Source organism: Myxine glutinosa, chromosome 2 (genome assembly GCF_964187855.1).
Source record: "Myxine glutinosa chromosome 2, kmMyxGlut1.1, whole genome shotgun sequence".
Classification (NCBI taxonomy): domain Eukaryota; kingdom Metazoa; phylum Chordata; class Myxini; order Myxiniformes; family Myxinidae; genus Myxine; species Myxine glutinosa.
The window spans coordinates 209,207,887-209,222,081 of NC_136262.1; the positions used below are offsets into that span (position 1 = coordinate 209,207,887).

General features: G+C 48.3%; 1 protein-coding gene across 1 annotated transcript in view; it reads left to right on the forward strand.

The window, feature by feature from the left end:
* Positions 1 to 14,195, forward strand: part of LOC137422689 (inactive carboxypeptidase-like protein X2) — a 145,254-nt gene that overhangs the window by 111,801 nt on the left and 19,258 nt on the right. The window contains exon 11 of the mRNA XM_078772881.1: positions 11,809 to 12,106. Within this exon, the coding sequence (XP_078629007.1) occupies positions 11,809 to 12,106 (298 nt within the window). The remainder of the gene's footprint in view (positions 1 to 11,808; positions 12,107 to 14,195) is intronic.

Here is a 14,195-nt window from a genome sequence, read left to right on the forward strand (position 1 = left end):
GCACACGTAGCCAATCATAAGATTCCCTCAGTAGTTATGTCCGTAGTAAATGTCAGTATAAGGCTCTGTGGTCCACTAATTCATTGCGTTGCATAAATTAAATAAGATAGATCCCCTTTCAATTGCCAGCCTTCATTGCCAACTGCGTTGGGCGGTTTTCTGCATTTGCCGCCATTGCCATGTGCTGTACCTCGGAGAAGAAAGGCGTGTCTCCACCTCGTCATCGGAGGGTGGAGCCAGGAGAGCCATTGCCGACCAACCAAACACCAGGGGTTTGGCTTGAGAAGGCGGAGAGAGAACGATCGGGGAGGTTCGCGAAGGTTCGAGGGTGTGGCCTATATAACCCGTCACGCAACGCCCCCACGAGAGATGAGGGATGCATCAGATGCGGCAGAGACGGGAGCTTGAACCATCGCAGCTTGAATGACCGCAGCTTTGAGCTTTAACGGCGGCTGCTCACCTCGAGCACACACCAACCGGACCCCCATCCTTCCCGCCCTGAGATCCCACCTCATCCGTCCAGCCATCCACCTCCTGCGAGTCGTTCCTGCCTTCATCCCCTGTGTAAGTCTGATTGTCGTCCGTCTTTTATGTTGTCCTGGGGTCTAAGTAGGATTGTATAGAATAAGCTAGTATTTGCACTGTCTTCCTCTTCTTCTTCTTCCAGTTACTTTCGTTATCTTTCCTTCTCCCTTGGTTCTTTTTGATTGTGTACAATAACAATAATTAGTAATAAATCCCTGTTCTTCCTACCTTGTCTTCTTCTTCACATTCGGTCACTTTAGATGTTTCCAAATTGAGTGTACGTGGCGCGATTCGGCCAACGAATATGAATCGGGTTTAGCCCCTTCGATAAACGGCTCGCCGCAGTTCGCTTCGCTCGGCGCAACCAATCTATTATGCTGCGGCCGTGAGCGGGGGTGTTTCCTTGCGTACCGGGAGGCGCTGGTATTTAGGTCATAGGACGGTTGGGCCTAATACCCTACCCAGCACTGACCGGGCGCGACGTCATGCCCCAGGACCACGTCGGTCAGTCATAGACGAGGGGATTAATCCCCCCTCGATAAGGGGGAAAGAGGCCGACGTTGGGTTCCGTAACAATTGGTGTCAGGAGTAGTGGGATTCGGACCTGAAGCGCGCTTAGCGCGCTCAAATTACGAGTGGCCCACAATTTTATTTTAATAACATCCAAATTTAAAATCGTGCCATGGATAGTCAAGGCGATCGGGTGCCGGTGGGAGTGGAGTTAAGAGGGGTAGAAGCGACCCAGGACCCCAGGGAAATGTATATGGGAGAGAGAGAGGAGGAGAGCAAGGAGGATGTGGTTGAGGGGGTATCAGGCACACGAGATGATGGCGCCTCGCACATGTCGGCGAGAGCCGCGCCCTTTGTACCAACGGTGGAAGACATGCAATTATTTCTGGCTGAAATGAGGGCCCTTATGGTCGGGTCGGGGGACAGATTAATGGCAGAAATGAGGGCCGAAGGAGAGCAATTGAGAAATGACTTGGGAAGCCAGATACAAAAATGTGGGGAGACCATGGATCGCATGTTGGGCGAGCAGGTCCCAAGGGTGCACGACGAGGTAAAGCAGGTCGAGAAGCGCTGGTTGGGTGAGGCGGAGGAAAGAGCGGGTAAAATGACGGGTGTAGAGATCGCGACCCGGGGTATGGGGCAGCTGGCGACCGCTGAGGTAGAGGGAATTTTAATAAAGCCAGCGGTCATTAAAGAAAAAGTAGTGGGAATTGAAATTGTAGAGACCGGGGACTTAGAAGAGCAACAATTGGAGGAAGGAATGGAAATTGCTCAAAGTCCGTGCTCACATCACGATGCTGTGCTTATTAACCCAAATGTAAGTTTGCAGGTGTTGGAGCGAAGAAGAAGAAGAAGAAGCACCCAGGTGAGTCGTGCTGTATGTTGTGCGGGGAGATTTTGTAAGAGGATGTCTGGCGCGAAGAGAATTGTCGCGCGATTGGGGTCAATATGGCACCCGGGCGTTTGAGGGAGGTCCGAGGGGCATGGTGTACGAAAGAATGGCGCGCTTGTGAAAAAAAAGTGTGACACGGAGAGTGAGCGTGTTATAAAGTGTAGAGTGTGACACAGAGAGTGAGAGTGATACGGAGTGTACGTGCGAGGGTGAGAGTGACCCGGAGAGTGAGTTGGTGGTGGAGCGGGTGCGAGAATGCACACCTGGAATGGTCGAACGTGTGCGAGAGGGTACACCTGAGTTAGTGGTGGCGCGTGTGTGGGAGGGCACATCGGAGCGCGTTAGTGGGTGGATGCAAGAGTGCACGCCCATGGTGAGTGTTACGGAGGATGTAATGGAGGAGAGGTGTGGAACGAAGTGTGCGAATGACGAGTGTGCGTGAGAGGTGTGGTGTGTAACAGGGAGTGCGGTGTTGGAATGGACAGAGTGTGTGGGATGCACTGGAGGCGCCGATACGCCAGGTTTTGTGAGTGTGAAACGGGTCGTGTATGCGAGTGAAGCATCAACGTTGAACGGGGCAGCGTTTAGGGCAACGGATAGCCGATGCTAGCACTCGGGGCGTGGTGTGCTTTGTTGGATGCTAGGCCCCGCACGGTCGAGTCCGGGCCTTGTCGGGCAAGGCAACCGGTCTGGTTCAAGGGCAGGTGGGAGGAAGCAGCACGGTGCCCCCTTGTGGCGGCGGGGTTCCGACTGGGCGAGATTGAGCCATCGGGCGGGAGACCGGAAGGTTCCGCGCCGAGATGGTGCGTGGAAACTCTGCCCGACCAAACCGCCTCCCTTGCACCGAATGCCGGACGGATTCAACCTGCAGGCGACCAAACCACCCGAATTCATTGCTCGGCTTTGCGAAGCCGAGTTTTAATGAGGTAACGATGCACCGAGGCTCAAGTTAAAGGACATTTGGTAGGGATAGGGAATTTGTGATTGGAAAATTTTGATTGGTTGAGATTGGATGAGCCAAATTGATTATAGGAGATGCCCGATGTGGTGGGATGGCAACTCTGCCATCCCTCACACCGGGGGCACATGAGCTATAGTTTTATGGGGTTTATGGCAGTGTAAGCTCGCCGAGGGAGGGTTTGGATAATGTATAGGGGTCTAGAGAAGATGACCATAGGTAACTGTAGATTTAAGTAGCGACATTGGACAGGTAGTCGGGGACATAGAGAGGGTAGTTGGATGATAATGACGAGGGAGCGCAATAATGTAAGGGGCGACGGGGAAGCGTGTGTTTTAGAGGGAAACCAGGTAGATCAGATGATGCCGTGTGTGGGAGAGTATTGATATCGAGCAAATGAGGAATTGCTAGGCAATGCTCGGGAGAGATGTGAGTTGTATTCAGTGTGAAAGTGTATGAAGTAACATATGAGGAACAATTGTGGTTGTGCATTGTATTGAATGATTGAGGAAGCCTGGGAGGAAGGAGAGTGCAGGTGGCACCAGGTGTGATTGCACAGGTGTGCAAGTGAACAGGTGTATGGAGCAGTGTATGAGTGGGTAATGGTGATTGAGTGTTGTGTTGAGCAAATGGTCCTGGAGGAAGGAGGGTGCCGGAAGCACCAGGTGTGATGGCACAGGTGTGCAAATACAGGTGTATGGAGAATGGTTGTGTGGAATACATGGAGTATGGAATATATGGTGTGGAGTGAGTATGGTGAAAACTGTGGAGTGAGTGGATGGTGCGAAGGCAGTGGATGGGGAGGATGGACCCCACCACGAATACCTGGGGAGGGTAGTTTAAGAGTTAGGTAGAGGAAGTAGGTAAATTGTAGTTGGATATTGGCATCTGTGGTGCATGTGGAAGAATGGTGTTTGGATGGGTGCATTAGTGACGTGGAAATGGCTGGGCGTGTGGCCTCTTAGTGTGTGTAGTTGAATGGGCACTCCGCCACTGTTAGGATGTCGGCCAGGTGAGGCCGCAGGTGGGCTCTGGGAGCCGGTAGAGTTGTTGTGGATGGGGCCCGAGGATCCAGAGGACGGACCCGGGTAGCCCAGTGCCAGAGAGGGCACCGAGTGGGGTAAGCGCCAAGGAGGGCCTTCCCCAGTTAGATAGCTTAGGTTAAGGAGCAGGTAAGCTCGGAGGCAACTACAGTGGTGGAGGTGTGCAGGTGGGTAGACCTGCTGGGAGAGCCACACGACCCAGTCCTGAAATTGTGCAAAGGCACAGGGAGTTGAATCGGGGGAGTGAGACCCCAAATTGATGAAGCACCACAGTTTGGTCAATGGGAATTTGGTTCTTAAAACCGCATAGAGTAAGATGGCCAATGGATTGGCAGGGAAAGACCCCGGGTAGTGTAAAGTGTGTTAAAGTCATTTAGAGGATAGTTAGGATTGAAATCTCCTTGCACCATCTACATCCACTCACCTGAGGTGACAGGACTCCACACCATGCCATGTGTTTTTGTTATTTTCTGTGCAAATGTTTGGATGTGAGACGCATCCTGACGTGGGTGTGACATTGTGTTGATGTTCCATCTCTCCCTCCTTATGAGGATTGATGATGAATTGGTGATGGCAAATTTAGACAATGGGATTTTGATGACGAATTTGGTATAGGGGAAATATGGGGAAGACGTGTCGGCAGTGACGAATTTGTAAATGTGTAGGTTTTTGTAAATACGGGGAGGGGCAAGGGGGGGTAGTGTAGGTCACATGTGGGGGGCGTACGGTAGGGACGAGCTTTCTCACTTCGCTCTCCGTGCGCACCTCGTCTGGCATTACCTTGTTTGATGTGTACCCTTGCGCCCTGACCCATTACTCACCTGTCTTCTGTCCCCCTGTCTCCCACCCGAGGACTGTGCTCTCTGGGCACTGAGAGGAGTGTCAGGGAATTTACTGGGGGACTCACAGGACTCCAAAGACCGGACACAGGTTACAAAGGTCTAGTTTATTAAACTGTATTCACTTCATCCAATTACCAAAATGATACCGCATAATATAATGGATCAGGTTAACTCTTTTCGCTGGTCCTTCTCGTTCATCCGACACTCCCGTTCGGTCAGCGCTTCACGTAGCAAGTACTCGTTCATTCCATCGTTCCGTCGGGCAGGGCTTCTGAGGACAAGTGTACTTTACTCAACGTTTGCTCTCGTTATATCGCCAAACTGGACTTAATCTCCTCTCCGCTAATGTCCCGAGGTCATGCATCGCACCGAGTCCTGGCATCAGCTCGCTCCCCTCCTGCTGTGTAAATGGAAATCACAGCAGGGGGGGGGTGCTCTAGCCTGGGGCCTTGACCAGGTGTTTCAAGAGATTACATTGTTCATACACATAAAATGTATCTGCTTTGTTACCAGGTTAATTAATAAGTTACCAGGGCCAATCAATATGTTACACTGAGTTACACTTCCACAGGAGCATGCGGGGAGGTCGCCTCTGTGAGCCCGAAACTCCCGCAACCAGCATGCCTGCATTGATGCACCACTTATGGACCGCCGTTCTGCGGCCAAGCACCACTTTATGGACCCCACGTTTTGGGGCCTGGCACCTCTGCTGGGGACCGGCCATGGTGGCCAGGTAATCTCACTTGCGGCCCAGGGTAAAGGTGGCACCTATGCCAGACAGGTGGACCACCCTTAGTTGGCCCCTGTGGCCCTAAATAAAACGTGGACGCATTGGTGCCCTTTTATTTCCAAATAGGCCGCAAGTAGAGAAAGCGTCAGGAAGAACATCGGCCCAGCAGAGAAGAGGGAGACCACCACCAGTTGTTTTTTGTGTGTCATTATTAGGAACTGGTGACTGTTGCACCAAATGGTGCTTTTGGTGCGGTTTTGGTGATTGGTGCTTTGGTGTTTATTGGTGCTGGTGCGTCGATGCAATGCATGCTGTCTCCTCCCCTCCCAACAGGAATTTCTTTTTGTTTCCCTGAAAGAAAAATCACAGGTCCTGGGTTGCGTTTTGTAAATAGTCAAAATAATGTCACTGTAAATAATACTCCCCCACCGTTCATGTTTAGTTTGAAAATAATTCTGCAATTCGGTTACCTGTGGGTGTGGGGTGCAATGCAATTAGCGGGACATATTTATTTGTGTTTTAAAATTGTCGCACTCAGGGTCAGGTTAATTGTAGAGGGTTACTACACCTGCGTGTCACACTAAAGTTAAAGTTTTCAGGTCGGGACGTCCCATAAGGAAGGAGGGTGCAGTGTTGAGAATTTGGGAACTATGTGTGTAATTTGCTGTAAAATATACCCTTTTGTGTGCTGTAAATATTCCTTGTAAATACCTCCAATTGTAAAGGTCAAAGGTCGTCCTTAGTTAAGCCATCGCACACACGTAGCCAATCATAAGATTCCCTCAGTAGTTATGTCCTTAGTAAATGTCAGTATAAGGCTCTGTGGTCCACTAATTCATTGCGTTGGATCAATTAAATAAGATAGATCCCCTTTCAATTGCCAGCCTTCATTGCCAACTGCATTGGGCGGTTTTCTGCATTTGCCGCCATTGCCATGAGCTGTACCTCGGAGAAGAAAGGCGTGTCTCCACCTCGTCATCGGAGGGTGAAGCCAGGAGAGCCCTTGCCGACCAACCAAACACCAGGGGTTTGGCTTGAGAGGGCGGAGAGAGAACGATCGGGGAGGTTCGCGAAGGTTCGAGGGTGTGGCCTATACAACCCGTCACGCAACACCCCCACGAGAGATGAGAGGGATGCGTCAGATGCGGCAGAGACGGGAGCTTGAACCATCGCAGCTTGAACGACTGCAGCTTTGAGCTTTAACGGCGGCTGCTCACCTCGAGCACACACCAACCGGACCCGCATCCTTCCCACCCTGAGATCCCACCTCATCCGTCCAGCCATCCACCTCCTGCGAGTCGTTCCTGCCTTCATCCCCCGTGTAAGTCTTTTTTCTTTTTTTTTTGTATACAAGATCGAGGCTCGTGAAAGAGCTAACATTAATCACACAGAAAGACAAACCGACACATAAAACATATAACATGGGGAGCGGTAGACAAGATGGGGCGAGAGGGGGAGGAACACAAACACAACATCTGAGAGCAGGGACATAGAGAGATCTGTGCTAGGGAGAGGGCTTTGGGGGGGGGGGGGGGGGAGGCATGGGAATTTAGGTATAAAACATATGGACACTGCCAGGCCTTCCAGGAGGAAAGAAGTTGGAATTTCAAACAAGGTGGATCTGGAGTGAATTAGTGGGGGTAGAAAAATCAAGGTTTTGGATGGGGAAAGATAAGAGATGGTGGTGAACAGCTGTTTTAAAGACCTGGAGGGAGGAGTGGGATTGAAGGGAGTGTGGGAGTTTGTTCCAGAGGCAGGAGAAAAGAGGCATGAAACAGTGAAGCTGAGCAGAGAGCCGAGATTTCGGCAGTTTAACCATCAGAGGGTTGCTGGCAGATCTTGTGCGACCTGTAGGAATATTTGGGGGACAAAGCACAGAGAGAGCTGGGGGAGCAAGGCCGGAGAGGAGTCGGTAGAAGACAGAAAGACCACCTACCTGTCTGCAGTGAGTGAGTGAAAGGCCCTCGGAGATAGCTTCATCACGGGAGATGCCAATGATTCTGAAAGCTTTGCTTTCAACAGCGTGAAGCCGGGCTAGGTGTGAGGCAGGAGCACCGGCCCATAGGGAAGAACAGTATTCCATTGAGCTGTGGATGAAAGCCTTGTATGTGGTGAGGAGCTCAGGTGTGCCGAGGAAGGACTTCGCACGACGGAGGATGTCCAGTCAGCGACTGGCTTTGGAGGTCAGCTTGGAAATGTGGTTTTCCCAAGAAAGATCATGGCAGATAGTGAGACCCAAAAGCTTGAGCGACAGAACTTCTTGGAGAGGATTGTTGAGAAAGTAGATGGGAGGGTTGTCCAGTCGATCTTTTCGGAGAGACATAGTAAGAGTGTGAGATTTGTCAGGATTGAAAGACATGTTCCACTTGTTTGGCCAGTCTGTGATGTTGTCCAGGTCTTCAGAGAGTGAGGAGGCTGCAGACTGCCGATCTGAGGGAAGAGGAATGGAGCGGCAGAGAGTGGAGTCATCAGCAAAGAGATAGAGAGGATTTTCCAGAGAGTCGGAGAGATCATTGATGAAGACCTGCAAAAGCACAGGGCCCAGAACACAGCCTTGGGGAACTCAAGCCTGAACAGGAAGGGGAGATGAGAGAAATCCAAGTCTGATTGTTGTCCGTCTTTTATGTTGTCCTGGGGTCTGAGTAAGATTGTATAGAATAAGCTAGTATTTCCACTGTGTCTTCCTCTTCTTCTTCTTCCAGTTACTTTCGTTATCTTTCCTTCTCCCTTGGTTCTTTTTGATTGTGTACAATAACAATAATTAGTAATAAATCCCTGTTCTTCCTACCTTGTCTTCTTCTTCACATTCGGTTGCTTTAAAGGTTTCCAAATTGAGTGTACGTGGCGCGATTCGTCCAACGAATATGAATCGGGTTTAGCCCCTTCGATAAACGGCTCACACCGCAGTTCGCTTCGCTCGGCGCAACCAATCTATTACGCTGCGGCCGTGAGCAGGGGTGTTTCCTTGCGTACCGGGAGGCGCTGGTATTTAGGTCATAGGACGGGCCTAATACCCTACGCAGCGCTGACCGGGCGTGACGTCATACCCCAGGACCACGTCGGTCAGTCAGACGAGGGGATTAATCCCCCCTCGATAAGGGGGAAAGAGGCCGACGTTGGGTTCCGTAACAATATATATATATATATATATATATATATATATATATATATATATATATATATATACAGACTTGGCATTTAATATGGAATATTTTTTTTGTGAGGGTGAACTTACTTTTCAAGATGTCTTAGAACCAAAAGTTAATTGGAATTATGTTGAAATTATTCTAGATTTTGTTAATGTGACCTTTAAAAGAAACAAAAACCACATTTGACATTTCAAAACAAATAAATTGATCCTTGAAAGTGAAGTAAACTGACATCGAACTCAATTCATGGACAGTACTGTGTTAAACTTCTGTAGGTTTTCCAGAAGTATCTCTTTATTTTGCACATTAGCCAAAAAATTTTTTTAAGAAAAACAAAAGTTAAATTACGACTGGGATTACGGACAGTAAAATTACAGTTCAGTACTTCGTGTAACCCCCGCGAGCATTCAGGAGAGCACGTACACGTTGAGGCATGCTGTTCACGAGATTTGCCAAGGGTTGGACAGGAATCGCTTGCCATGCAGTGACAATAGCCTGCTGCAATTCACGCACAGAGGTCGGCTGCTGGTCCAAGTGGTCAATTTGACGCGTTAATTCTGCCCACAAGTTCTCTATCGGATTCATATCCGGGGACATGGCAGACCACTCTATATGCTCTACACCACGGTCAGCAAGAAAGTGTTGGATCATGCGAGCACAATGAGGCCGTGCATTGTCATCTTGGTAGACAAAGTTTCCTCGAAAGGCTGCACGAGCAAATAGAAGCAATGTTTCTTCCAGAATGGCCCTGTACTTGAACTGATTCAGGTTTCCATTCAGAACAACCAGGTCAGTTTTTCCCCCTGCATGAAAAGCAGCCCAAACGGTCACCCCACCACCTCCAGCTTGGACTCTTGGCACTATACAATCTTTGTTGTAGGCTTCATGCACTTGTCTGCGCACTCGGTCGTGGCCATCTTGACGATAGACCAGAAATCTAGACTCGTCACTGAAGATCACGTGATTTCAGTGTCCTGGCTGCCATTGACTGTGCTCTCTGGCCCACTGCAATCGGCGCTGGCGGTGTTGTCTGGTCAGGCGTGGCTCTCTCAGGGGATGCTTGGCACAATAGCCTGCTTGAACCAGTCGTTGGTTTACTAGCCTTCTGGATACAGGCACATTTGTCAGTTGCTGCCACTCAGCCCTAAGTCGATTAGCTGACTTGGTACGGCCATTGCGGACTAACCGGTGCAGCTGGCGATCATCCCTCCTTGTGGTTCTGCGGGGACGTCCTGGCCTCGGTATTGGAGTTGGGACACCCCTCTGAGCATTTCGTTTCAGGATCTTTGACACCTGACCTTGAGTGATGCCATACTGCCGAGCAATAGCATGCTGTTTCATGCCGTAATTTCGTAAAGCCACCACTCCATGACAAACAGCATTGTCGAGTTGACGGACCATCTCCAGAGGAAGGGGCAATAACTTTTGGATACGTGCAGCAGTTGTTTTCCACTAATACAGAACGCAACAACCCTTGTATACCCGACTATGAAGCCAATCATCAAATGCACCTGTCCGTACATTTTTCCACGCCACCTGTGATATAATCCTGTTGTTGACTTCTTGCTGCGACAGACAATCAGTGACATGGTTCTTTTAACAAATAAATCACCAAAGTGTAAAAGAAACTCACCAGATTGATATACTGAGTTAAGAAAGTAAGCACAAGTCAAGATAAAAAAAATATTCCATATTAAATGCCAAGTCTGTATGTATATATATATATATAATTATATATATATTGTTGCGGATCTCACCGTTGGCCCCTTTTCCCCTTACCAAGGGGGAATTAATCCCCTTGTCTGCGACTGACCGACGTGAGTCCTGATGCTGCCCAGCTCCCTCCAGAGAGGCAGGTGAGCAACCTCGTTTGAGACCACGGACAAGATGTTAATTTGCCAAGCGGATTAGCAGCCGCGGCTCGAACCATTAACAGAAACTAGACCCGATTCTTATTCGTTGGCCAAATTGTGCCACAGGTATTCAATGATGGAAAAGACAAGGACGAACGGATGTGAAGGAAAGAAGGCAAGGTAGGAAGAACAGGATTTATTATTATTTACACAAGACTAAAGGAAGAAAAGCAATCAAAGTAATATACAGGGAAGTGGAAGGATCAGAAGGGCACAGAGCAATTTCTAACTTATACAAGCTTACTTATACCCAGGACAATTCAGACAGAACGAACTCACTCACACGAATAGGGAATTGCACATTGGATTGGCTGGAGGGAGAGGAAGGTGGGACCGCAAGGCTGGAAGGTTTGGCAGGGCGCACAGCAAGCAGGTCCTCTCCGGGCTGGAAGCGAGCAAGGCGGCGGCCGCACACATATCTCGTTCGTTGCACGCGGCAGGGCTGGTTCTTGCCTCGACATGCCTCGGGCTCTCTCGGTCATGTGCTGGTGAGGGCTCTCCCCCCACGGGTTATATAGCCACGCCCTACCAAGCCATGACCACACCTTACCAAGCCGTGCCCACCGAGTCCTGGTTGGGCGCAAGGGCTTCCTGGCTCCACCTCCTGAAGACGATGGGCCGGCCACGCCCTTCTCCCCCGAGTTGACAGCGTGCGTAATGGAGTCTTGGGGTGAAGGTGATGCCAATAACCCCACCCAAAGTTACTGGCACTTTGAAGAGGCCATGGGGGTGTCGGAGGGATCCTATCTTATTTCAATTCGGTGCAATGCAGTGTCAATTAATGGGAGACAGAGCCTTAACTGATACACATAATAAGGAAATAACTATTTAGAAAGGTATATGGTGGCCTACGTGCTTGTACATGGACTAGCTATGGTGCATTCATTTCATTTAACAGCCAATTAAAGGGGAAATGTACATAGGAAATTTTAATACTAAATTTACAAAGTGAAGCTTCTAAAAACCGTAACTATATATATATATATATATATATATATATATATATATATATATATACACACACACACACTCCCAAACACCCAACCTTCTTTCCTTCCTCCTCTATATTTTCACCTCCGCAATCTCCTCCACCCATTACATGCCAAATAACATGTAAATACTTGTATTAAATAGAAGACACCTACCCTGGTATCTCAACGATGCTGGACAATTAGCCACACCAACATTATGTCTGACATGTTCTCGCATTGAAGATGATATTTTTACATGGTGTGACCGAGTGCAGGTAGCACACGAGATGCGTGCAGTGATCAGATGGATGGAAAAGTTCCCTTTCGTACTCGGTGGAAACCTGCACAGCGGGGAAATGGTCGTGTCCTACCCATTTTACAAAGTCCACCCACCGAGACAAACGAAGATTGCAACTTTCACACCAGATGAGGCTGTGTTCCGATGGCTGGCTCTTGTATTTGCTACGACACACCGTACCATCTCAAGCAGGTCCCGCCGGGTCTGCCACACCAACGATTTTGCCAAGGATCATGGCATCGTCAATGGGGCATCATGGCACTCCACCACTGGCAGTAATCTCTCCAACACATTCTTCACCCATATATCCTTCTGCCTTCATACCTCAGCAAAGCAATACTCTCAATCAAAATCCTCACTCGATTTCTTTACATTTTCTCCTCCTCAACTACCCATTCGGCCATTCCGACATGTTTTTCACCACCGAATTTATTCTTTCCCCCTCTCCTTTCCCCCAATTATCACGTGATGGAAAGTAAAATTCAGAAATAACTTACCTGAAGCTAGTGGACAGATTAATTGAAGGCTTATATAGAGAAAAACATTACTGTGCATGCAATAGGCAGGTTCTTTTAGAGGTTGTAAAATGGTTAAACAAAAGAATGAAGATGATTGATTTATATAGCATGGAGCTGGAGTGAGAAACCGACAAGGCTACCGGATACACGTTCTCTGCTTGCTGAGATTTTGGGACCACATATAATGATGAGCACAGGTGAAGTGAGGCCTACATAAAAGCAGTTGAAAACAGATACAGTGCCTCCTGAAAGTATTCACAACCCTTTTTCACATTTTGTTGTGTTACAGCCTGAATTGAGAATGGGAGTTTTGTCACTGATTAACCTCATAATGTCAAAGTGGAATTTTCTTTTAGAAATCTTTACAAAAGAATTTAAAATGAAATACAGAAATATCTAGTGTGTGTGTGTGTGTGTGTGTGTGTGTGTGTGTGTGTGTGTGTGTGTGTGTGTGTGTGTGTGTGTGTGTGTACTTTGAAAAAGGCGGAGGCATAATTGTTTTGTAAAAAAAAATTTTTTTAATCCACTTTGACATTATGGGGTATTATGTGAAGATCAATGACAAAATACACATTTTTTATTCAAGCTGTAACCCAGGGGTCAGGAACCTTTTTGACTGGGAGAGCCATAAAAGCCAAATATTTCTAAATATATTTCATTGAGAGCCATATAGTATTTTTAACGTATAATAAATTAAATATGTCTTACTTTTAATGCGACTTCTGGTGCTGCATGGTTTTGCTGATGGCCTTGTAGTCTGGTTCATATGTGGTGAGGTTGAGCTTCATGCAGGCGTTGAGGCTTCCATCAGTTAAACGTGAGCGTAGGTTGGTCTTAATGTTCCTCATATGCGAGAATGACTGCTCACATGCATATGTAGAGCCAAACATGGTCAATACGGCAATACTCACACGCTGCATTGTGTGGTATGTCACAGGAAGCTCGTTCCAAGTTTTAAGAATCAGCTGGTCTTCAGGTTGAACATTTTTCATTTCTGTCCACTTGTGTTCCCTCGCCAGCTCTGCTCGCTGTCGCGCAAGACTTTCCAATTCTCCATTAAGTGACTTGAACTTACTCATCCACATGTCTGATGCCTTCAGGTCAGCAACTTCCAGCTCAAAGTCTCTGATAGAGACCCCGGGGATGCATGTCAGGTCGATTTTGTCCACTGCACACTCATGTGGATGAGTGATGAACTTGAAAAGACCAGTGCGCGCACGAAATTCTCCAAAACGTGCTTTGAATGACTGCAGGAGATTGGACGTAAAGCCAGCTAGCTGCTGGAGATCCAGATGTTGAGTGGAGTCACTTGCTAAGCATGCATCTCTAAATTGTTGCAGTCTTTCAAAGTGCAGAAGACGACCTGTTTCAATGTCCCTGAGAAAGACTTCCAGCTTGCTTTCAAATGCAAACACTGCTTGTTGAAGGGATGAGATTGTATTTCCAATACCTTGCATTTTCACATTGAGCTGGTTCAGATGGCCAGTTATGTCCACGAGATAGTGAAACTGCAGGAGCCAGTCAGTGTTGTCTAGCTCAGGATGCTTGACGCCTTTCATTTCAAGAAAAGTCCGGATTTCACTCAGGCAAGCTGCTAAACGGCTGAGCCCCTTCCCCCTTGACAACCAACGCACGTTGCTGTGTAAAAGCAGACCGGGATAATGATTCCCAACTTCTTCTAACAGAGCTTTAAACTGGCGATCATTTAAAGCTCGGGCAACAATAAAGTTGACCACTCGAATGACCAGCAACATCACCTCACCAAGCTCCTGGCCACACGTCTGAGCGCAAAGCGCCTCCTGGTGCAGGATGCAATGAAAACTTAGGATGGCTCTCTTTGCATGTT